The sequence below is a fragment of the Diabrotica undecimpunctata genome, chromosome 2 (assembly GCF_040954645.1).
Source record: "Diabrotica undecimpunctata isolate CICGRU chromosome 2, icDiaUnde3, whole genome shotgun sequence".
NCBI classification, from domain to species: domain Eukaryota; kingdom Metazoa; phylum Arthropoda; class Insecta; order Coleoptera; family Chrysomelidae; genus Diabrotica; species Diabrotica undecimpunctata.
Window position 1 is genome coordinate 144,930,821 of NC_092804.1, and position 26,345 is coordinate 144,957,165.

At 34.2% G+C, this 26,345-nt stretch overlaps 1 protein-coding gene and 1 long non-coding RNA gene across 5 annotated transcripts in view; one reads left to right on the forward strand and one right to left on the reverse strand.

Moving 5' to 3' along the window:
• Positions 1-6,612, forward strand: part of LOC140434997 (uncharacterized) — a 244,720-nt gene extending 238,108 nt beyond the window's left edge. The window contains exon 2 of the long non-coding RNA XR_011950102.1: positions 2,280-6,612. This is a non-coding gene — a long non-coding RNA (uncharacterized lncRNA). The remainder of the gene's footprint in view (positions 1-2,279) is intronic.
• wdb (serine/threonine-protein phosphatase regulatory subunit widerborst) overlaps positions 1-26,345 on the reverse strand; it is a 105,286-nt gene that overhangs the window by 13,802 nt on the left and 65,139 nt on the right. For 3 of the 4 annotated variants that reach the window (XM_072523651.1, XM_072523650.1, XM_072523653.1), the window contains exons 4-6: positions 24,057-24,450; positions 18,369-18,598; positions 7,449-7,612 (exon numbers count right to left, since the gene is read on the reverse strand). In XM_072523651.1, coding sequence (XP_072379752.1) covers positions 7,498-7,612; positions 18,369-18,598; positions 24,057-24,450 — 739 coding nt within the window. In that variant the 3' untranslated portion in view covers positions 7,449-7,497. Of the gene's footprint in view, positions 1-7,448; positions 7,613-10,166; positions 10,790-18,368; positions 18,599-24,056; positions 24,451-26,345 lie in introns of those variants that run through there. The other variant, XM_072523652.1, reaches the window with a different exon arrangement.

Sequence of the window (26,345 nt, forward strand, 5' to 3'; positions counted from 1 at the left end):
TCATCAACAAGAATATACCAACATTCGCGAATTAATAGAAAGTCAAAAACACATGATTTACAATTATATATGTGATACATATAAAACATACAATACACAAACAAATATTACATAAACATATTTAACAATCCCAATTTGATATCATCCAAAAAGTAAAAACACCACTTCAGAATTTTCTACTAAAAACATGACTATTTGCCTACAAGATTGAGGCCAAGGAAGTCACCCATCAATTAATAGTTATAATAGCAGCTCACTAATTTAAAATAATCTTTTTAAAAAAATTCAAACCATTCCCGGTGTGCGCGGCATTGATGAATACAAAATGTTAAAACTCACCAAATGTCATTTGAATATTAACCGGTTTCAGAGCAATAAATAAATCGTCAGTTTGTAAGAACAATTTCAACATCCCGTATCTTGAAAATGATTTCCGGAGTGGAAATCGAAACGTCCAAATAACAATTAAAATTATTGTTAAGAAAGCTAGCGACAATTTTTGTATATTTGCATTGGTGTAAATTAAACAGTTACTGATAAAGAGGGGAGTATGGTTGTGTTGTGCTTTCTCTTCTTCTTTCCAATATAGAGTTAGAAAAATTTTTCAACGAGCCCTTGTGTATATGAAAAAACGGAACTAAAGCCAACAGCGTTACAACAATACATTTATTATAGCTGAGAGTATCAAAGCAGTATCTCGATGCTATCATATCAGGCACCAACCAAAGAAAAGGACTGTTTAATTAAAAATGTTTTCTCTGACCATTTGGAGGCAGTTCTTGAAGCTTTACCTAGACAAGATGTAGCACTTGTTATAGAAGATTTTAATACTAATATAGAAAGAGAAGTGTTTAGACGAAACATAGGTTAACACTGTCTCAGACTCTAGTGGATTTTACAGCATCAAATAATCTTATTGAATCAACTGATCATAAAAACTAATTGACTAACACTCTAACAATTAGTGAACAATGGGAAATGTGTAAAAATTACATTAAAGACGCAGCAAATAACATTCTAGGGCCGCAAAGACCACCACCACGCAATGAGTGGTTCGATGCTGAGTGCGAGTACGTTACAAGAAGAAAGAACAATCCATATAAACTGATGCATCAAAGAAGAACCCGAGAAAAAGAACAAAAATATAAAGATCTCAGAAGAGAAGAACAGTACATCCATCGGAGAAAAAAGCGAACGTATGAAAATAGAATATTGGAAGAACTTGAGGCATTAAAAAAGGAAAATCAAACAAGAAAATTCTATAAAAATCTAAATAAAGCAAGAAAAGAATTTAAACCAAGGATCGGACTATGTAAGGATAAGGAGGGGCATATACTCAATACAAAAGAAGAAGTATTGAAAAGGTGGGTGGAACACTATAAAGAACTGCTTACTATCGAAGTAGAAGATCCAAATCAACCACCCCCAGGAGCAAACAACAATACACCATCGGAGCCTCCATCAATTCAGGAAGTACGGGATGCAATAAAACACCTAAAAAATAATAAATCTCCAGGAAGTGATGGTATACCCGCGGAACTTATTAAATGTGGAGGTACTACGCTGACCAATCATATATATAAAATTATACTGAGAGCCTGGAATGAGGAACAAATCCCAGAAGAGTGGTTTATTGGGATCGTTTGCCCGCTACACAAAAAGGGCGATGAATTAAAATGTAGAAACTATAGGGGAATAACCCTCCTTAATACAGCATACAAAATATTTTCGAGTATTTTATATGGTCGCCTGAGTGAATATTCAGAGGAGCTTCTTGGCGAATATCAAAGTGGTTTTAGGCCTGGTCGATCAACAACAGACCAGATCTTTGTGCTAAGGCAAATACTGGAAAAAACCAATGAATTCAATATCGACACATACCATCTTTTCGTAGATTTCAAATCGGCATATGATAGTGTCCTAAGAAATAAATTGTATGAAGCCATGGATGAATTCCACATCCCCGATAAACTGATAAGATTGGTTAAGGCCACAATGCGTAAAGTTGTTTGCAAAGTCGAAATACAGAGCGGACAATCACAGGCATTTGAAACGCATGTTGGGCTGCGACAAGGAGATGCGCTGGCGTGTCTCCTTTTCAACATAGCTTTGGAAAAGGCGGTCAGGGATGCCCAAATAGACAGCAGAGGAAACATTTTTAATAAATCATTCCAAATTTTGGCATATGCAGATGATGTTGATCTAGTTCTAGATCTAGTAGCACAACACGCAAGCTAGAAGAAATGTATACCACTTTGGTAGTATAGTATACTTTGAAGTAGTGGACAAATTCACATACTTAGGCTCCCTGATCACCAAGGAGAACGTCACGACGGAAGAAATGAAGCGAAGAATAATCCTAGCAAACAAATGCTATTTTGGACTGAGTAGATATATGAGAAGCAGAAACTTAAGCCAAAAAACAAAAATAACCATAAAACCTTTATACAACCAGTTGACATATGGGTCGGAGACATGGACCATTTCCAAGGCAGATGAAAATCTCCTGCTTATATTTGAACGAAGGATCCTGAGAAGAATATTTGGTGGCATCTGTGAAAATGGTGTTTGGAGAAGGAGGTACAACTACGAGATATATCACAAATATAAACACATATTTGGTGGTAAAGACGTAGTATCCTTTATAAAAATAGGAAGACTAAGATGGGCAGGACATCTGGCAAGATCACAGCAGAACAACCCTCCTAGAAGAATCCTTATGTCACAACCTGTGGGAAGTAGAAGTAGACCAAAACTCAGATGGAGGGATGGTGTAGATGAGGATGGTAGACAAATAGGCGCAGCAAACTGGCAACAGTTGGCAATGGATAGAACTGACTGGCGTAATAGACTTGGGAAGGTCGAGGCTCTTTTATAGGGCCGTAGCACCAATGATGATGATGATCATAAAAACTAGATCTACGTTTCTAATAACGGAATAACTAGAAATCAGTTTGATCATATTCTGATTAATGAAATACGTGACAGTAGCGTTATCGGCATTACTCTACGGGGTCTGGACGCATACAGTACCTAACTGAATAATAAACAACATTGCATATCACTTTATGATCCGCAGCAAATCAAAATATTACTGCCTCAATGTGGGAAATAATTAAAACTTTAATTCGTAAGGAAATGCAAGTAAAGCGTCTAGAAATACACAAATTTGTATACAGAAATATATAGGGTCCAGAGTAATGACAAAAAAGACGATAAAAGCTAAAAAAGATTTCTCGAAGAACTATTAAGAACAACAGAAGTAAGCATTTTTTCGGGAAGGATAAAATATAAAAAAACCGCTTTAAACCAAGAGTTGTATGTGTATCTTACGGCCAAACCCACAGTAGAAGAACCTACACTGGAAGAAGCGTCAAGATTTTAAAACCTTTATTGTATTTACTCATTATAATTTTCAGATTTATATGAACAAACACTAAGGTTTACTTGGTAATAAAAAAAAATGTTACATAACAATATTTGATATAACATTATCACTGTCCCATTGTCGTATCATTAATTGTTTTCTAACCATCTATTCTCAAACTTTAAAAATATTTTTCAGCAAATGCTTAATATGATCATATATTTGAAAGATATGGTTTTCCTTAATTGTGTTAGAATATAATTAATGGACAATATGATGTAAAGAGCGAGAAAATATGCTTCAACATTTATTAACCAACAGCCATTTGGTGTTCCTATCTATTGTATTATTGGTGAAAACCTGAAATTGATTTTAAATTAAAAAATTTTGTTCAAATATATTTAGAAACAAAATAGAATACATAACCTTTTATTATTGAAGTATCCTGGAACTCATTTCAATGTTTAACTCAAAAGCAAGTACCCTTTGTTTCTTCAAATGTTCCTATTTTTTATCTGATGAATAAATCACTCACTTTTGTAAGTATACTATTCATCCCAAGTTATTTTTGTCAAGTAATATTGCTAGATTTTAAATAAATATATAGATGATAAAGTGAACTTAAAAGAGAGAATGTAGAAACACATAACCTTCGTTATGTATAAATATTACATCTCATATAAGAGCAAATTTTGTGTTAATTGTTAGTATGGAAGAACAAGAAGATTAATTTGTTTAATATTTTCTTCATGCATTCACCCAAACGAGTAAGTTGAAGAGAAGAGAATGTTTTTTATCTTGTTCTGACGCATGATTAAAATTCTGTCAAAAAAATACAGAAACGTCTTAAAATTGATTTTTTATAAAGGTTAGGTTAGGTTAATATTTATTAAAACAGCGTTATCACAGATTTTTCTTTGCAATTTATAAGATTTTTATATAATTATGCTTTGGTTTAATAATGATCAATTATTTGTGGAAGAAGTCAATTTTTGTGAAATTATAATATTAAAAAACTTTAGTTTTAGTAAACTTGCAACTGCTACTGAAACACTTAATCAAAGCAACAAAAAACGTTAATAAAATCAGTAACTTAATTGCAAAACAGATGATTTATTGTATAAACTATTTATCGCTGTATCGTTTATCGATAATCTTTTCATTATTTACTAGAATATAATTAAGAATCAAGTCAGAATTGTCAAAAAAACATCTTCCGGGTTTGTACCGTGTCTTCTATAAACCAGCCATATGTGTATCTCTCACAATGTTTCACCACACCTCTTTGTATCTTCTTCAGGAGGATGGTAGGCCGTTGGTCACGGTAACTCAACGTAGTCTGGGGAAAAACCAACTACCGGGGAGAGATTCATGAACATTAGCTTCTTAAATACTCAACTTACCCTTCTTCCTCTCGAACTTTCCAATACTCTTATTGTTAATGATTTGGTACTTATAGTTTATATCTCTTATTCACAAGCAGAACAAATCTATTTTCTCACCAACAAGAAACAAAATCCAATCCGTAGTTTTTAAGAAAAAAACAGCATCACCCGTTTCTCCCATCATTCTGTCTTTAATACAATCATCAAAGTTTCCTCTCAAATTTCAGTCGATCGCATCCTATCCGATTTTGACATGGCTAAATATCTAAATACTGTCAAATTCCCTAATTCCAAGACGAATTCGAAATTCTAAAAAATCTCCTGTTCTTCCTACGATCCTAACCTTCCCAACAGAAAGACAATGTTACTGTCAATATTGATGCATCTTATAAACCACAAAGTCAACGACTTAGTCAAACGTGCGATGAGTACTTCGAGTTACTGTACGTGAATCACTCCCCGACAAGTGATTTTTAGGACATTGCATGTCTCGCTCCTAAAGAAGTTACATATAAGTGTAACGAAACGTTGAGATGTATTCACACAGTGGTTGTCCAAACAAGACACGGTCCAAACCTGTAAGACTGTCTAACTTTTTGTATATAATCCCTCTGCATACAGCTGTATTGGGTATCAATAAGTGTACATAGATATAGACTACAGTCTGTTGCTTATTAGATAGGAAGTACCAAATAGCAAGTTAATTGTTACACGAGGTAAAATCAACACAAGTAAAACACATTATCGAAGTTAATATTTTTATTGAAGTCATTTTCTTCACTATATTGTGTGATATATTGGAAAACAGGGAAATTTATCAGCGAAATTTTAAATTTTAATCAGATGTGCCTAATATTTTCCTAGTGTCGTTAAAACAAATCTTATATTCAAATAAAAAAGAATAAAAATAATAGGTTAGCAAACTTTTTCAATGATTTTCAATAATTATTATATATGTAAATAAATATAAAACCTTTATATTTATTTTGAACAAAATAGATTTTCCTCGTTTCCGAACTCTGTCGATGATATTCTAACATCCTACAATAACTCCACATTTCAACTGCCTCCAATTTCTTACAGATGGCATTAGTCAGCGTGTAAATTTCTATGCAACACATTCATAGAGTCGTTTGAAATTCGAGACTACACAACACTGGTTGCACTCATTGCAATAAAAAATGCTTTGGTCTCTTCGATACCTGCAATAACACCTTCTTTAAATTGGATATTAAGATTACCTAGATTGCAGGATCATTGAGAAATTGCCAAACTCAAGGAACAAACATAAGTTCCGTACAAAGGGCATCAGACAAATAAAACGTACATTTGGAATTATTAAATTCCCAATCTACTGCAAAAAAGCTTTTATATACTAAGCTTATTCGCGCCACAACTTTCCAGCAACTTCTGAGACCACAAGTGTAATCAGAAGTACCTAGTTTGTAGTTTTTGTATTTTTATTTAGTTTTGCTTAAATTCGAAAAAAGTTGTGTAAAAACGTTTCAAATGACGCAAAATTCCTTAATAGATGAATGTATGGACAAAAAGAATATAAAAAAATGGTTCAATCGGTTTAAAAATGATCGTACATCGGCTGACAATAACTGCGCCAATTAAAAATCTTATTTTTCGTGAATTCTATCCAAGAATTTAGGAATGACATGCGTGTGTGCCAAACTCATAAAAAATGCAGAAGACAAAACGGAAGAAGTCGCTCTGGACAACTTGGAACTGGTCGCTAATAATGAAAATATACTTAAAGTCGTGGGTTTATCGCTATGATTCCAAAGCAAAACAACCATCTTCACACTCTAAGCTTCGTTGATTGATTTTTTATGATTACAAAGGTGTTGTGCGCAATCAAAAAAGTCACACAATCGAAAAAGAATTTTACGTTCAATTCTAAAAACATTGCGTGACGCAGTAAGAAAACAACCGTATTTTTGGTCTAGCGACGATTAGTTTCTCGGTTTAAATTTTTCGTCAAAACTGAAAACGCTGGTCAATGTTTCATCGGTATAGAGAAGATTTAATCAAACAAATTCGATCATGGCACTGACAACCATTACAAAAACTGAATCAGTGACTAAAAGCACCGATGGAACAGTGTTGTTAAGTCAAATGGACATTACTTTGCAGAATACCACGAAACGAAGGGACATACACTTAAGTGGAAATTAAATACATCTAAAGAAAACATAAAAAAATAATCTCAACATTTTTGTATTAAAAAAACTAAAAATCTAATACTGTATTCTAAAAAATGTACAAGATCAAAAATGATATTGAACTAATGTAATTTACAATGGATCATTTAATGATATGTTCAGACACTAACTAAAAGGTTAGAAAATAGGCATATCTGATTGTAACAATGTTGTTCTAAGAAGCGATTAAAAATCTGGACTGAATCTATTATTTTAATGCGATAATTTTACAAAGGGAAAATACTTATAAAATGATATTTTAAAAATAACAGTTCACAAAATAATAGACTAGTTATTTTAGTAACATAAAATAATTTACATAAAACGTTCAGTACACTGCCAGTGCAAGAACAAGTTGGTGTAAGTAATAAAGACATATACATGTATATATGTAATAATGTTTCTGGTGTTGTGAAGCATGCTCCAACTGAGAGAGACAGAGAGATGGTGATGGGAGTATTACCACCTGCATGGTGTCTTACTTACCAGCAAACAATTAACAAGGGGCAGGGTTAATTAGGCTGTTATTATATTATCACTTTTTGTTGGATGGGCTATTAAGTTGTGCAGGCATGGTTTTATTATGTGATATCTCAAGCTCTGCTAATTTCTTCCAAAGTTCATCTCGTTCTTTCTCTCGTTTCTTTTCCCTATAAAAATATTACGTTAGTAAATTTTTTATGTACATGATTCAATGTGTTTGGTTGTCATATATGCAAGAGAATGATGTAGACATTAGGGAGTATAACCAAATATATGCCCCCTTATGTATTTAATATAGCAACCATATAGTTTAGTTTAATAAGAGCAGACCTTATATAGAAGGTATGAAAAATCAAGAAATCCTAATGAAACTTAATAAGCCAACGAAAATGACAGTGGACGGATTAATAGCAGCAATTATAAGAGAAGAAGGCTCCTCCAAAAACACAAGAATATCAAAACATCAATTGGAGTAAGAAAAAGCCATTCATTATCAACCTCATTATTTAATGTAAAATTACAGCTTGTGGCCATATGCTGATGAGATACCACTGATAAGCTGAAATTTAAGTCATTTAAATAATTAACGTTAAGGTGGAATCCAAAAGGGTCTTATAGAGTTAATACAAGAGGTAAAGATTGGGGGAAACATGTTCGAAAACGAAAAACACTGAGAACCTAGAGATTTCAGTTAATAGAATTAATGATAGAAATATAGAAATTCATATGTGTATTCTGACAGGGATATTGAAATAACAAATAGAAGGAACGCGTGGTCCTGGCTGCGATCATCAAGGATTGGACAGGACTAGACCTTCAAACCGTAATAAGAAAAGCACAGGACAGAGACGAATTTACAAAAGTTATTGCCAACCTCTATTAGAGAAGACATCTAAAGAAGAAGATTCTGGCAGGAACCAGAACTTTCTGGAAATACAAAAACTTATCTAAAGATAAACAGCTCACTAAAAACATAAAACGTACAATTTGCAGAGCGGCAATTAGACAATTAATTACATCTGATACTGAAACAATGTGCAAAGGACAAAGAAATATTAAGGATCGTAGAAAGAATAATATATAGAATAGTGGGCTCAATAAACCTAGATAATTGTGAATTTAGAAAAATGATGAACCACGAAATAAGGTAAACGAAAGAAAAAATCGTCAGATTTATTGAAGCTCAGATCGATGGAATATCTTAGGACGGATCTCGAAGTAGTCATCAAGAAAATATTCAAATGAAGATCAGTGATGTGTAGACCAATGAGAAGCCAGAAAATGAGATGGAAGGGCCAGGTAATTGCGGAAAACTTGTACAGGAGAGAAAGAAAATTATTCTGAACTGATTCCCTGACAAAAATTAATTGGAAGATCCCAAAGAATGCACCAATCACTCCACTTCACATAATATATGTGCAGTATATTAGTGATAAATATACAACAATGTACAAACTACAGGGTCATAAAACTTCATGAAAATCATGTCACACCATGAAAATATGGGAGAAAATAATTGATAGACAGATGTGTAAAGAAACTGAAATATCCGATAATAATACCTTGTGATCCTAATCACTTCTTAATTATTTCTGATGTGAAGTAAAGAATAATACATACCTATCAATACTAATCAAACGAATGTCAGTAAACTGAGAAACGAGGCACGTCAACTACATATAAAATGATACAGGATGAACTAAATAGAGATAGGAATATATAAAAAAAAGGAAGAATTTTCGAGTGCCCTTGATTGCGAGATGCTCAAGATTCCTGTAGACGAAAAGTGTTTTATTGGAGGTGATTTGAATAGACATATTGGTAAAAAAGAACGGAAATAGAAAGAGTTCATGGAAGTTGGGGGATGGGGATAAGAAATTATTGAGAAAATAGTGTGATTGACTTTGCAGTGGCATGAGATTTGGCTATGATTAATATATTCTTTATGAAGACTTAATATCAGTATGTTACCTCTAGTAGCGAGGGGAGGGAAAGTCAGATAGATTTTGTGCTGCGTAGAAGAAGCCAGCTAAAAAACTTTACCAACTGTAAAATGATAAAGGGTGAGTGTGTAGCTAGTCAACAACAAACAGTGATAGTGGATATGCAGATAAAAATGGCGGAAAGGAAACCAAGTAGGACATCAGAAAATAATGTGGTAAAGGTTAAAGGATATCTAAGAATTTGGCAAAAGAATTCAAGAGTAGAGTATAGGAAGAGTTTGCCGAGAAGAGATAAGGCTCGTGAAGGATATGTATGAAGCGTACACCAAAGTAAGGAATTGGGGTGTCAGATTGACTGAAAGTTTTCTAGTGACGTTTAAGGTAAGGGAGGAGGCTCCTTGGTAAATTTTCTTCTTCTTTGTCAAAATATGAGTGCAAACAAAAGTACGCAGAAGATAGAAATGAGAAATGTACAGTCTAAAGATCAAAGAGATAGAAATGAACCACTGAAACTAACAATATAAGAATTTTTATAGATATGGGAGACAACAAACAAAAGAGTTTTAATAAATGCTGCAAGCATAGTGAGAGAAATAATCTGACTGATAATGAAAGTAAACCCAAACAAACAAACAACAAAGATGAAATTGTAAACATAATATGCTACAATAACATAATAAAAAGTGGAAAGAAATAGATGGTTTAGTGCATCCTTTTAGATACCTTTAAACCTATTATTTTCGTACTGTTGTTATAATACTTAGCCAGTGTAATACTACCTTTGTAACTTGCTGGTAGTTACAGGATCTCTCAGTTCTTTAATTTTTATTATTTTATTGAATTTTCTACATGGTTTTTCCTGTATTTGTGCATTTTATTCATATGCCATATGTACATCTCCCCATTAATAAAGTTTTTAACACTTTCTTTAATTTCTACATCTTTCAGTTTCTAGTTTTTCTTGTTTAAGTTGTGTTTGTATTTAAATGTTTGATAATGTTTTTAAGCTTAGGTTCTAAATTATAATTAATATTTTTATTTAATTATTTATTTTCCGTTTTGGCATCTTTGCCTTTCAAGATGTGTAATTCACAAGGGCTACAATTTTTTCAACCACAACATTTTTGGATTAAGATTAAAATTCCATCATGTCTACTTTTTGCTGTAACAGTTTTCATGTATTAACGTTTATACACAAAGAGAAGCTTGTAAAGTATTTTATTTAATCAATTATAAATTACATCGTGAATATTATATATATATAAAATTTGTAACTGTAGAAACTAACAACTAATCCAAATTAAGAAATAGTATTTGATGTTTATATTCGATTCAAATATTTTTTCACAAAAACCACACGTTTTTATTTTCTTAGTCTAGTAAATTGGGTATTCCGGGAGGCTGGAATAAATTTTTATTTATAAATGATTTTGAATTTATCACATTAGCAGTGTTTAGCTATGTAGAAGTCCTCATTATTCATTAAACTCAAATTAATGTTGGGTATAAAGGATTATTAGTGAAAACACTCCTTCAGAACATCGTAGAAAAAGAAACAAGGAGTTAATATAATAACGACAATCTAAAGTGTACAAAAAATAGTCTTGGGTCACATTTAAAACATTTTCAAATAAAATATTAAACTGAAGAAGAAATAAAGATATTTTAATATTTAAATGAGTGTTTGGCAACGGCCCGTTGTGTGAAGTAAATGTGTGATAATTTCTCACCTGTGTTTATCCCGATTTTCTGAAGAAGTATTGAGAAATAAATTTTAAACTATGCGTGGAAAATAATATGAGAATATAAACTCTCTTCAGTGCAAAAAAGTTTCCTATACTTAATTAAGTTTTAGAAACATTTTACTGTATTAAAGACAAACGACCATCAGATATTCCGGTTCTTTGCTGTAAGACTCTAGGAGTCATGACCAAATTGAAAGCGGCATTGCCGGTTGGTCAAGAAAAGTTTTAAAAATCAAGAAACCATATCAGATAACTTATAAAATTAATTAATTATAGAAGACAAACAGCACTAAAAAAAAATTGTTAACATCGATAAAAACTTAGCTCTTCGACGAGACGACTGGGGATACGTTTTCTCAACTCATGACAATGGTAAAACAAGAAGTATAAACAAGAAGATGAACCATTCGGAAAGAGCAAAAGGTAAACAAGAACACCACAAAAAGAGTCTACTACAGGAAAATTAGATAAAATATTAGAATTTATACAGGACATAAAAATAGAGATGGGCGATATAAAAAATGAGATGAAAGAAATTCGAAAGGAACAAAAGCAAATTAATGCGATAGAAGTCAATGCGCTAAAACAAGAAAACCTGACACTAAAGAAAAACTACAAAAAAGTACAAAGAGAAAACAGAGAAATTCGACATCAAATAATAGATATCCAAAACAATATGAATGCTGAATGAACAAAAAAAAAAAGAAAACAATATCGTAATAACAGGCTTAGCAATTGACACAATAAACACAAACAAACTAAAAAAGGCAATGACCAATTTCAGAGACCAACATCTAGGGATTAAAATAGAAGTAAAAACTGCAAAAAACTGAAAAGAATCTGAAATTAAATTTACTACAAAAAAGAGAATACAGCGAATTGCCGTCTCAAAGATTGGTTCATCCAACTTTTCAGAGCAGCACTATACAGAATACATTACACCAGTTATATATAGATTTTAACCAAGCATATGATAGCATCATAAGAGTGAAGATGTAGGTAGAATGCCATGGCCGAACTTATATACAGAAGAAGATATTAAACTCACAAAAACTTGTTGGCAAAAGAAGTTGGCCTACGATTTAAACAGAGATAAAACAAAAACCCCGGGTTTTTGTGTTAGAGAGAAGAATAGGTAAACAAAATACAAATAATCATGATGGCTACTACCTTCAAAAGGACACGTCACTTTAAAAAATGTTAGCCAAATTAATCAATGCTAAAATTATGATTCTTTAATTATTTAAGGCCTCTATCTAAGCAGCAAAGAACACAACAAAATTATAAAGATCTCAGGAGAGAGGAGAAGTACTTGCACAGATTGGAAGAACTTAAGATGTTAAAAACGCAAAATCATACCAGAAAATTCTATAGATCACTGAATAATGCAAGAAATGAATTTAAACCAAGGCTGAGAATATGTAAAACTAATGAGGCATATATACTCAACACAAAAGAGGAACTATTAGATAGGTGGCTGGAACACTATAAAGAGCTACTTCCAATCGAAGTAGAAGATCAAAATCTACCACCTCCAGGCGCAAGAAACAGTACACCATTTGAACCTTCATCAATTCAAAAAGTACCGAATACAATAAACGTCTAAAAAATAACCACTCTCCAGAAAGTGACAGTATATCTGCAGAACTTAATAAATCTGAGGTCCATACTCTAGCTAATCAGATACACACAATAATAGAAAGAACTTGGAATGGGGAACAAATCCCAGAAGAGAGTGTACTGGAATTATTTGTCTGTTACACAAAATGGGTGATCAATTGGAATGCAGAAACTATAGGAGTCCTTAACACAGAACAAAAGATATTTTCGAGTATCTTATATGGTCGCCTAAGTGAGTACCTGTACAAAGAAGCTTCTTGGTGAATATCAAAGTGGTTTAAGTCTGGTCGATCAATAACGGACCAGATTTTTGTGCTGAAACATATACTGGAAAAAAATCAACGAATTCAATATTTATACCAACCATCTCTTCATAGCTTTTAAATCCGCCTATGATGATGTGATATGAAGTAAATTGTATAAAGTCAAGGACGAATTCTACATTTTCGATAAAATGATAAGAATGGTAAGGGCTACATCACAAATTATGGCCTATACAGATGATTTAGACCTACTTGCTTGTACAACAGGTAAGTTAGAAGAAATGTACACCATTTTCTCAAATACCTAAAAAAATATGGGCCTACAAAGAAATTAAGAAAAAACCAAAATGATGGCATCAACATCCAACAACAGAGCCAGAAACATCAGTCCCCAAATGTCACAACTGTTGGGAAGTGGATGAAGAGATTATAACATAGATAGCACTGAGTGGCGAAAGAAACTTGGCACGGCCGAGTCTGCACGATAGGGATGTAGCACCATTTATGATGTATTACCTACATCCACTATTATAGCAGCAATAAAGTTGATCATTCCGATGAATAGCACACAATATTATAGAAAATACGGAGGAGCCTTTAAATCCACCAATGTTCAACACACTTCCTTTTGAAAAAGGCTGAAAGAAATCAGAAGAAGAATAAGAGAAAAAATATCAGCCAAATTAACTATTGCTAATATTATCATTCGGCCGTGTCGGTCTTAGCTTTCGCGGAGGAGGAGCTCTGAACTGAGTAGGGGCTCTTCTGTACTCCGCGGAAGACAGACTGGACGGGGGATGTCCTCAACCTCGACACGGCACGTCCCATATGGCTGATAGGGAAAGTTCCTGCAGATATGCAGGACAGGTACGAATAAGGCATTGCCAAATAAGTACCCGCGGATCAACTGAGGATATGACATTAGGCAGCAGTAATGTCATTACTGGATTAAGGCTATGGGAAGTAAAAATCCTGTAGGCTTAATTCCAGATACTCACAGGCGTCACTCACATTATGAGTTAAGCGGCTGTGATACTGCGACAGCAGCAGCGTCTGACCCAGAGTGGGCGGCTGAAACTGAAACCTTGCCAACACGCAGTGGCTCGCGTGGCATTGAACTTAGCCAAAAACCCTTACAAATGTCAGATTTTAAAACAAAACGGAAACTACCCCAGGTGAGTAGACACTCTCACACTGATTTATCAGTCTGTCCCAAGGATTCTGGGGGGGACACAAATTTGACAAGAGTATGCTTTAAAAAACAAACAGTTTTCAAAATTGCAACCATGAATACTAGAACTCTACTTTCTGATGAAAGCTTTAAAGAAATGGAAAAAGAATTAGAAAAGATCAAATGGGACATCGTCGGAGTTAGTGAAGTGAGAAGGCGAGGTGAAGGCCTCGAGACCCTAAAATCCGGTCACTTGTTTTACTATCACGGAGAACAACATAAGTCAGTAGGAGGCGTCGGATTCTTTATAAACAAACAGCTAGCAGGAAATCTAAAAACTGTCCAATCAGTATCCACTAGAGTTACAAAATTAGTCTGGACACACAGAAAAAAATGGAACAAAGAAGAATACTGAGAAGCGACGAAAACTCTAGTAACGACGATATAAATAAAATAAACAAGGAAGTATCAAGAGAAATAAGAAAAGACCTAAGAAAATACAGAGATGAGAAAATCATCAAAACTATTGAGGAAAATAAGAGTATGAAAATAATGAGACGCAAACTCACAAATGGAAATAAACAAATAGTCAAACTCAAGGATAGAAATGGCAACATCACATCAAACAGAGAACATTTGTTACAAATTGTGGAATCATTCTATGGGACATTATATAGCAACCAATCGACTCTAGATATAGTTGAATATCAGCAGAGGAAGGTTCAAAATCAGGGTTCCGAAGATATCCCAGAAATCTCCTTGGACGAAATTTACAAGGCTCTAAAAAAGATGAAGAATAACAAAGCTCCGGGGGAGGACGGTGTCGTCACGGAAGCGGTAAAGATAGGAGGCTCAGTACTGATAACCAAAATTCAAAAGCTCTTTAATCTATGTCTATGGAATCAAAATATCCCAACAAAGTGGAATAATTCAATAACTGTACTCTTACACAAGAAGGGAGATATAGCAGACCTGGAAAGATACAGACCAATCAGTCTCCTTAACCATCTTTATAAATTATACACCCGAATAATAACGAACAGATTAGAGACAAAGCTGGATTTTTACCAACCTCGGGAACAAGCCGGTTTCCGCCCTAATTACGGCACAAATGATCACCTGCAGTGCCTAAAAACCCTGATAGAAAAAACTAACGAATATAACCGTCCCTTGGCATTGATATTTGTAGACTTTAAAAAGGCGTTTGATACAGTGGAATTACCGTCCATCTTAAGAGCACTACAAGATTGCAGGGTCGACCACAGATATTGTAATATAGTTAAAAATATATATGAAAATGCCACAACAACCATAAGTCTACATTCAGCAACTAATAAGATAAAGATAAAAAGGGGAGTTAGGCAAGGTGATACCATGTCACCAAAGTTGTTCATTACCGTTCTTGAGTATGCATTTAAAAGACTAACATGGCAACAGAAAGGAATATCCATCGATGGAGAAAGATTAAACCATCTACGTTTTGCGGACGATATCGTGCTTCTGTCAGATAATCTGGGAGAGATCAAAGACATGCTCCAAGAACTGAATTACATACTACAAGAAACTGGGCTGGAGATAAATTTCGAGAAAACCAAAATGATGACCAATATGGTTCCCAGCGAAGAGATACAGATCAATAACAACAAGGTAGAATTAATCGATAAATACACATACTTGGGTCATGAAATCAGAATAACCAGAGACAACCAAACCTGCGAGCTAAATAGACGAATCACGTTGGGATGGGCGGCATATGGAAGGATGAGAGACATTTTTAAAACAAATACTCCAATTCACCTGAAAAGAAAGGCATTTAACCAATGCATCCTACCAGTCTTGACCTACGGAGCAGAGACCCTAACTTTAACGAAAGCTACTGCCGAAAAACTGAGGGTAACACAAAGGCGAATGGAGAGATCAATGCTGGGTCTGACCTTGAAAGATCGCGTGAGAAATGAGGAGATACGCCGACGAACTGGCGTTGACGATATTATACTGCGAATCAATAAACAAAAGTGGAGGTGGGCTGGACATGTTGCTAGAATGGAAGACGGAAGATGGACGAAGAGATTATTGGAGTGGAGACCAAGAGCCGACAAGCGAAGTCGAGGCAGACCACCCACCCGATGGACCGACGACCTAAGGAGAATAGAAACAAACTGGATTGCAGCAGCTAGAGATAGAGAGAACTGGAGACGTTTGGAGGAGGCCTATATCCAACAATGGATGTGAAAACGGGGCTGGATGATGATGATGATGAATATTATCATTATTTTCTTATCCAAAGCCACTGTTATAACAAAACAATAAAGAGATCATCATAAATAAACCTGGTTTTCATTAGTACTAAATATGTAATAGAGGAGCTAGTTCAAATTTTTCCTTTAAATTCAAAGATGTCAATACACATTACATAATACTATTTTTGAAGTACACTAACCCAAAATAGCGAAGAGCAGCGAGTGCGCAGATGATAAAAAAAAAAGTACAAGACGGAGATGCACGTCTTTAGCAAATTCAAGACACTGTTGCCAAGTCTTCTCCGACAGCTTATCCCTATTTTATTTCCAATGAGAATACAATTTCTGTTAATTTATTATTGTTTGCTATGGGCTTTTGAATTTCAATTTCCCGGCTGTGTTCTGTTTTGGATGTTTCTTTTGATGGTGCCTTCTTTAGATATTGTAGATCTGAAATATTTATATTCATTGCTGGTTTTTGTGTTTCTAATTTCTAAATCTGGATCTTCTTCATCATCTCCTATTTTAAGATACTATGTCTTTGACATATTCATATTGAGGCCCCATTTTTCATATTCTTTCTTTAGTTTTCTAAACATGTAGTCCATGTCTTCCTCATTATTCGCTACAAGTACCTGATCATCAACCAAAAATAAAGTTTAGACATTTACTACCGCCTATGTCTATTCACATTCCGGATACTTGTTTCCTCCACTGCTCTAGCGATGATTGAATATATATTTTAAATAAGGTCGGAGATAGACAACATCCTTGTTTAAGCCCCTTTGTTATTGGAAATTATTCAGATATAAAGTTTCCTTCTTTAACGACACTTCTTGCATTTTTTTATATATTTGCGATAGCATCCACATACTCTCTACTGAGACCTACGTTCGTCAATGTCTGAAACAGTTTTTTCGAAGGTACCGTATCATATGCCTTCTCTAAATCTACAAACAATAGGTGGGTAGATAGATTCCTTGCCTTTCGTTTTTTGATTAGCTGCTGCAGAACGAATCTACCACCAGTGCATGATCTTCCTGCACGAAATCCATTTTGTTCTTCTGTGTCTTCATATTCTGATTCTATTCTTTCTTTTATTATTTGACCATACAACCTCCCCACTGAGCTGATAACAGTTATTCCCCTATAATTAGAGCATTTGCGTTTATCCCCTTTCTTGAATATTGAGCTGATGTATTCAACATTCCAATCATCAGGGATATTTTGTCCTTTTAAGCATTTGTTAAAAAATAGTTGGACCAACATCTCATGTAATATTTTTGGTCCATACTTTTCCAACTCAATTGGGATGTCTCCAGGTCCTGCTGCTTTACCGTTTTTCGATCGTTTTATTAATGACATTACACAATACCTCCGAAAACTCTTGAATGAAATAGGACCACCTGTAGACTTTTTCTCAGGAGTTTTCAGAAGTAACCATTTACTATTTTATTAGTAAATCGTGCCAAAGGATATACAAATCTTTGGTAAGGAAATACAGGTACAAATATTAAATGCTTCATTTTTTGTAAATTTTAAAACGTTATTGATTACTTCCTGCGTTTTATAATTTCGAACGTTTTCGCATAGTTTTCATATTTATATCAAAACTACACAAAAGTAGACAGCCAATTGTATGAATGTAATTGTTCTGTGAATTCAAAGATAATGAAGCTTTCAACAATTTTTCTAATTTTGTCACTGCGCACCCAGAACTAGCGTCTCTTTACTAATTTAGACTAGTATAGAAAAACTAAAAGAAAAAAACTAGCTAAAAGAAACTAAACCAAGTTTTATTAACATTTGAAATTGGGGAAAAATAAGAACTAACAATTTAGAAAAATATAGACATACTAAAACCACAATCTAAGAAACTCCATTAAAATTTATTAAGAATAGTAAACATTATATACAACGTTTAAACAAAAAATTACTTACTTTTGCCTTTCAGCTTTGTAACTGACTGTAAGTTCATCGAAAAGTTTAGAGTTCATTTCCATAAATGTTTTAAGAACATTGTATACAAGTGCGACTATAGTCTGGTTCCAGTGTTCTTTGGATATACGATACAATGCTGGGAACATAATTGGCATTATAACACGGTTATTTTCTTCCATCAGAGACATAATATACTCGTTGTTCCAGAAGTATAAAGCTCTCTCTGCCACCTGGAATAATATAAATTAATTATTTAGTTTAAATGTGGTGTATAATATTTTTAAAATGTTTCCAAAGTAAATGTTTAAAAATGATTATAATTTTGCTTATATCTAGAAGTTTAGTTGAAGAAAATTTTTTAGATGGTTTGTATTTAACATGTATAATAAATAGACAAAATATTAATTAAAAGAAAGAACGGGAATTCAATGAATTGTGCAGAAATGCGCAGTGATAGTGCTGGACAGTTAAACCAGACATGACATAATTTTGCTTATCTTTGGCTTGGTCTTCATCTATCTATCTATAGCCCAAAATCTATTCATGTGTTGAATATAGGCCTCTCCCATTTGTCTCTGTCTTCTGTTTGTCTTTTCCACATTGGACCTGCGCTTTGCTCAATGTCATCTTTCCATCTCATTTGCGGTCGACCTCTTGACCTTTTTGCAGTATATGGTCTCCAGCGGCCAATTTCTTTATTTCATCTTCCATCCTGATATCTTTCGTTATGCCCGGCCCATTTCCATTTTAATTTCAATACATGTTCGACAGCGTCTGTTGTTTCGGTTTTGCATCTTATCCACTCGTTCCTCTTTTTATCTCTCAACCATATTCCCAACATTTGTCTTTCCATAGATCTTTGAGTTTTCTTTATTCTATCTAAATTGCTCTTGGTACACGTCCACGTCTGGGCACCATATGTCAGAACAGGTAGGACGCATGCATTAAATACCTTCGTTCTTAATTTTAAAGGTATTTTTTGGTTTTTGATAGTATATGATGAGTTTTCCGAATGCAGCCCACCCCATTATTATTCTTCTGGTTATTTCTTTAGTCTGGTTACTTTTGTCTGCTCTGATAGCTTGTCCTAAGTAAATATATTCTTGGACATGTTCTATGTTTGTTACACCTATGGTAATTACGGATCTGTCTTCTGTATTAGTCATTATTTTAGTTTTCTTTGGATTCATTTTTAGTCCTTTCTCAAGAGATGTTTTTTCTAGGTCTGAAATCAATATTCGTAATTGTTCCATAGTTGTTGCTATCAGGAGTACATCATCGGCGAATCTTAGATGATTTAAATATTTCCCGTTTATACAAATCCCTTTATTGTCCCAGTCTATAGATTTAAAAATGTCTTAGAACGCCAGAGTAAATAGTTTGGGTGAGATTGTATCCCCTTGTCTGACACCTCTACAAATTCTAATTAATGGAGTTTGCAAATCTCTGTTTAGCTGAATTCTCATAGTGGCGTTTTGATATATATTGTGGATTAACATTCTGTACCGTGAATCTATTTGGCAATTAACTAGCGCTTCTTCCACTGCCCATAGTTCTATGTTGTCAAACGCTTTTTCATAGTCAACAAACGCTAGGTATATTGGAAGAATGTATTCATTGGTCTTTTCTATCAATATTTTAAGGGTGTGAAGGTGGTCGGTTGTGCTGTACCCCTTTCTAAATCCTGCCTGTTCAACTGGTTGGTATGCATCAAATTTGTTGTTTAGTCTAGTTGTGATCACCTTAATGAAAGTTTTATAGATTTGTGACAAGAGAGATATTGGTCTATAGTTAGCTAATTTTGATCTATTCCTTTCTTATATATCAGAATTGTAGTTGCCATGTTCCACTCTTGCGGTATTTGTCCTTCAAACAAACATTTATTGAAAAGTATTTTTAGGTAGTCTTTTATCTTTTCCCCTCCTTCTTTTAACATTTCAATTAGAATTTCATCGTCTCCCGGAGCCTTATTTCTTTTCATATCTCTAATTACTTTTTGCTTGGTCTTCATATATTTTGTCAATAGTTTGCACTAAGTTCCTTTTACCATTTTTTGCAATGTTGAACAGTGCGGCTTTTTAGATAATGCAGAATTATGCTGGTCCGATAAAACAAGAACTAGCCCATTCCCAAGTCTACAATTTGTGAATCCGTAATAGTGACTTAAGAAACTAACGAAGCATAACAAATACAAAGTTATTATAACAGGTGATTAGGTGAAACGGTACGATTTGGCAACGCTGCTGACGAAAAAGTAGAGGAGCCGCAGGCCTGTGACGTAAACGTTGTGAAGCTGGGGAGTGGGAAGTTTAGAGTTTAGTTATCATGGAGAAGTGGTCGGTGAACAACGCACATTTGCTGTGAACGCTTATTACAAATATGGTGAAAGTGTGTGTACAACGAGCGTTTCGTTTACACACCATTTGACGCCCCGCGCTCCAGTTCCGTCTAGCAAGGTTTTCAGACCTGGGTTACGAACTTTTGAAAGTAGTGGTTGAACATCATAGAAAAGAGGTGGCAGTGTCACAACTGTTCTTCAAAAACTGAATATTTCTTCACTTAAACATGAATTTCCATATGTGCAGTATACATCGGAATATATTAATATTGATATATTAACATCGGAAGTTACAAAAACAATCAATACAGCAAAGCCACGAAAGGCCTCAGGTCCAGATGAGATATATGTAGAGATGATAAAACTTATTAATGAAGAAAATCTTCAGTATTTCAATACTATTTAATAAAATATATACCACTGTAATCTTCCCAGAAGACTGGCTTAGATCGACATTTATAACTATACCCAAGAAAAATAAAGCAAATAGATGCTCACAGTTCAGATTAATTACCCTGATGAGCTATTTTCTGAAAATTTTACTCAACATTGTACATCAAAGTATGTACAGAGAATGCGAAAGAAATCTGAGCGACAATCAATTTGGATTTCGTATGGTGCTTGGTACGAGGGATGCATTATTTAACCTCCAGATATTACTACAAAAATGCTGAAATCAACGAAAAGACGTGTTTCTCTGTTTTATCGACTACAAAAAAGCGATTGATCGAGTAAAATACACAAGAACTCATAGAAACCCTAACACAACATGGTAACACAACCCATAACACGGTGGCCCTAATTAAAAACCTATATTGGGATCAAAAATGGCGTCGATTAAAATAGACAATCGTATCATCGTATGACAGCAGAAATGTCAATAAAAGAGGAGTTCGCCAGGGCTGTGTACTCTCTCCACTATTGTTTAACATATATTCCGAAAAGATCTTAGAAAAAGGCCCTTGAAAATATCGAAGAAGGAATAAAAATCAACGGAGAATATGTAAGCAACTTAAGATACACAGTCGACACCGTCATTTTGCGGACAGTGCTGAGGGTTTGCAACGACTTTTGAGTGCCATAACCAGAGAGGATCGGCGGACACAACTGGAAGTGGCGCAAAATAGAAAACACTGGATTGATTTGGAGGAGGCCTATGTCCAAAGTTGGATTACTTAAGGCTAAAGAAGAAACCAGAGAGGGAGATAGCTTGGGGCTGAATATAAACACAAATAAAACAAAAGTAATGACCGTTAGACGTGCATCAAATGCCGACATTAATATTCGTATATACAACAAACAGAAAGAACCTGTACAAAAATTCCAGTATCTTGGTTGCTGGATAACAAACGATCTTGACTACGAAGTTGAAATACGTGCTCGTATAGAGTATGCTAGGTCCGCTTTTCAAAGAATGAAAAAATTCGTAATAAACTCTACCTTATCGTTGGATATCCGATACCAATTTGTAAAAACATTCATTTATTCCATATTGCTATACGGAGTGGAAACATGGACTCTCAGAATCACAAGTATGAGACGTGTAGAAACCTTTGAAATGTGGGATGATGAAGATCTTTTGGACAGAGCATGTGACCAACAACGAGGTGCTGAGAGGAATGGGGACTGAGAGAGTACTCCTAAATATTGTAAAATCCAGAAAAACGAGTTACCTAGGACATATTGACAGAGGAGAAAAATACAAATTCCTACGACTGATAATGGAATGGAAAGTGGAAGGAAGAAGAGGTCCAGGAAGAAGAAAATGCTCCTGGCTGAAACATGCAAGAGACTTTACAGGCATGGACACGAATTCGATACTAAGAACAGCTCAAGATAGAGAGCAATTTGCTGTAGTTATAGCCAACCTTCAGTAATGGAGAAGGCACCTTAAGAAGAAGTGCAGTATACATTTTTTTTATTAAATTTAATAAACAGCTCTTTTTTTCAGTTTTCTTTCTGTTTGTTTGAAATTATACCGTTTCATTGAATCACCTCGTATGTGCCAGGGCATAAAAGAATTTCTCTAAGATTACGGATATTTTTGCTACGGCATTTATGCCCTGTCACGTATAACAAATTTGCATTTGGTGTGTTTCGTTAGTTGCTTAAAGGACTATTAGGGATTCACAAGTTGTAGACTTTAGTACAGCTTTTTTCAGTGAATCTTGAGCAAAATTTACTGCTAATAATTCCGCTTGTAATATTGAGAAGTATTTCCGATGACTAATGATTAAATATTGTGTTTATATGGGATTCAGTCACAATTGATTGTAATGATAATTAGATTTTTAACTAAAAATATTTAAGAATTTTGTTAGAGTGTATAACTTCCAAAGGTGTTGACAAGGTGTTCATATAATGTAGAACACAGAATCATCAGAATTTAAAATTCCACATGACAAAAATCCACCATCATATCTTTTCAGCCAAAGCAGGCTGTTGCCTATAACATTGCGGCCAAGTGTGTCAATCTTTAATTTTGTGAAATGACATAACATTGTAAACACCTTTGGTCATAGACATATAATACAAGATAGACTGGCTACTTGAATACAGTCGCGTTCCCCCAGTGCGACACAGGAAACTGACACAAAGCAGTCCCTGCATCTCTGTCTAATGGGCCAGGTTTATCGTGACCTTCTCATTGGTCATTTAGGCCACGTGGTCGATAAACCTGGCAAGTTAGAAAGAGATGCAGGGACTATTTCAGGACTATTGATTAACCTCTCGATCTCTACTCCCTCATGTATTTTTGACCTAGGTATAATAAGTGAGGGGACCTTGTGATTTGAGCGAATGTTAACTCACAATAATTGTTAATAATGACATTTCGTGTGAATTTGAAATCCAGCTATGTGGGCATCAAGGATTGAATTGCTCCAACCATTAGAATCTCTAGATGTCTAATAAGGCGCCGAGTTTTACATACTGAGCCCATAATATGGTAAAGGCACTTAGTTAGCAGTCTTAAGAGAAGGCTGCAGTTGAGCATAATCTCATAGTATCTATGATTTATATGCAAGTCCGTACATTTCATTTAACTAGAGCGTCATAAGTAGTAGTAGGGTTTGACAACTGTTATATATGACCACATTGTGTTGCTAAAGAGCTGGATTAGACCAAAATGTTTGCAGTAAATAATCTCGAAGCAAAAATGAAAAGCTTTGTCCCAACATTATAATAGTTAGTACATGTTCATAGATAGTTATTTCATTTTTTTTTTTAATTAAATATTGTTCAATTCCAGAATAAAAATATGGCATTTAAGGGAATACCCTTGAGTTACTTCTAGAATGTCATGTGTAATATATTTAAATAAATAAATTAATATTAAAATATAATCTTACCTGGAAATGTGGACTGGAAACACATTTAGATATTTGCCTAAACAGTGGTTCCTGAATGCGCAAAAACTGGGATGGTTCAATAACGTCTAGAACTTCTTCAATTTCTCCCAAAAACATCACTTCTTTTTGACTACAAGTCTTTGGCCAATATTTGAGAAGGCCTCTAACGACAGGTTCCGTCAAGCTCGGGTCTTTTTCTAAGAATTGTACAACACAATAGGCTAGCTGCGCGTGATAGAGTGACAGGCACTTAACCTTATGTAAAGGTATTAGTACCTTTACCAGGAACTGCTTGTGTTCAACTTTTAGCGGTAACGCAAACCCATTTATTATGGAACCTAAGATTTCTAAAAGTTCACCAACTCCGTTAAAATGTTCAGTCTCATACACAAACCTAAAAGAAAACATATACTTAAATAAAAAAGAACCGACCTTTTTTTATAGTTGAACTCATATTTTAAATTAATAAATCTCATACATTCTTTAACCATTCACAAAACAATGCTAGCCTATGTCACAGTGCATCTTCCAATGTTTCATTCTATTAGACTACAAGCACAGTTGGCATGGATTTATCAGCTCTTTTTCCTTGCTTCTCTTCTGGTGTGACATCTAAATTATTCATATTACCAAACAATTCCTATGTAGAATCTTAAGTTATAATTATTTCGTTATGAGCTCACACTCACATTGATTAAGTCATTATTTACAATCCAAAACCATTGTTCAGTGATAGTAATAACTCTTCCATGAGTTATTTAAAGACGAAGCTCTGAAGATGGTATGTGGCATCCAATTTTTTGAGAACATACTCCTGTTGCCGGTTTGACCTATATGTATTTTAGAAGTGTGTACAAGTCATACAGTCTTTTTCCATTTTATTTATTTAAAAACTGGTTTAAACATATATAATAGGTACTCGAATGTTTGATCAAAGATTTAAGAGCCTGATTATTATAAATTAATGATAAGATAAACACTTATTGGGGAAGATAGAGCAAAGAAAAGTTGTAGTTGCTCACAGCTATTAGCTTAGTAATAGAAACAATATGGAATTTGTCTCATTTATTTTACCTTCTAATGCATTCTATGTTGCATTTAACAAATAAATTTGTGGTTCTAAGTTAGATAATAAAAACAGAAAAGAAAACATTAATATACTTATCATATTTGTAAAATTAACTTCCCATCACACATTATCCAACCTCAAGTTGGTTTCAGTATCACTATCGTCATCCAAATTCACATTTATTTCTCTGGGTAACAGAGCTATATTTACAAAAAAGTTTTCTATTTTTAATTAATCCTTCCTACCGATGTGTTTAGCTCATGCAGTATATATTTAATCAAATTCATTAAACAGACAATAGAAAGAGGAACATTTTCATAGAAAATGATTGGCTTATTTCAAGTATTTTTTTTGACATAATAATCCGCTAAGTAAAACCCTTCTACATATCATGTTCAAGCATAACTCATGGATTATTCATCTGTTGTCAGTGAAACACGGGACTTTATTTACCCTTCGATAGTGGTAGCTGGAATTGTTTTTCATAGTTACTCGATTTAGTGGTATTTTTGGTAGTAATTTAGCTGTAAATCAATTCTCAAACAATTATGTTGTAATGTCCTGATAGTCAACCGTGTTTTCCAGTGTCAACCAGAAAAAGCTAATCAATCTTTTATGAACTTCACAAGTGTCGCTATGTCTCATCCAAATAAAGAATTTTTAGGTGAGCAGATTCCACAATGACTTTTTGTGGTTGGAAATCATCATGGCTATGCGGAACCTGTTGACTGCCGCTCTAAATAGTTCTGCACTACTACATTCAAATCATTTCCTCAAGTTCTTAAGCCACGATATTCTTCGTCTTCCCACATTTCGCTTTCCTCGAATTTTGCCTTGCATAATAAGCTGCAATAATGAGTATCCTTGCCCTCTCATAACATGGCCTAAGTACTCAAGTTTTCTTCTTTTGATAGTCACTATTATTTCAGCTTCATTTCTTATTCTTCTAGTAACTTCTGCGTTTAATATTCTTTGAATCCATGATATTCGTAGGATTCTTCTGTAGCACAAAAATTAGGCGGCCAACTTTTTTAGATGCACTTGTTTTAATGTCCATGCCTTCAAGCCATAAAGGTTAGTAGCGAATACGTAACACCGAAGCATTCTTAGGCGAAGTCCTAATCTTAAATCCCGACAACAAAGAAACTTTTTAAGTTCAACGAATGATGCACATGCTATTTCAATATGTGTCTTAATTTCTTTGGTTTGGTCTACATTTG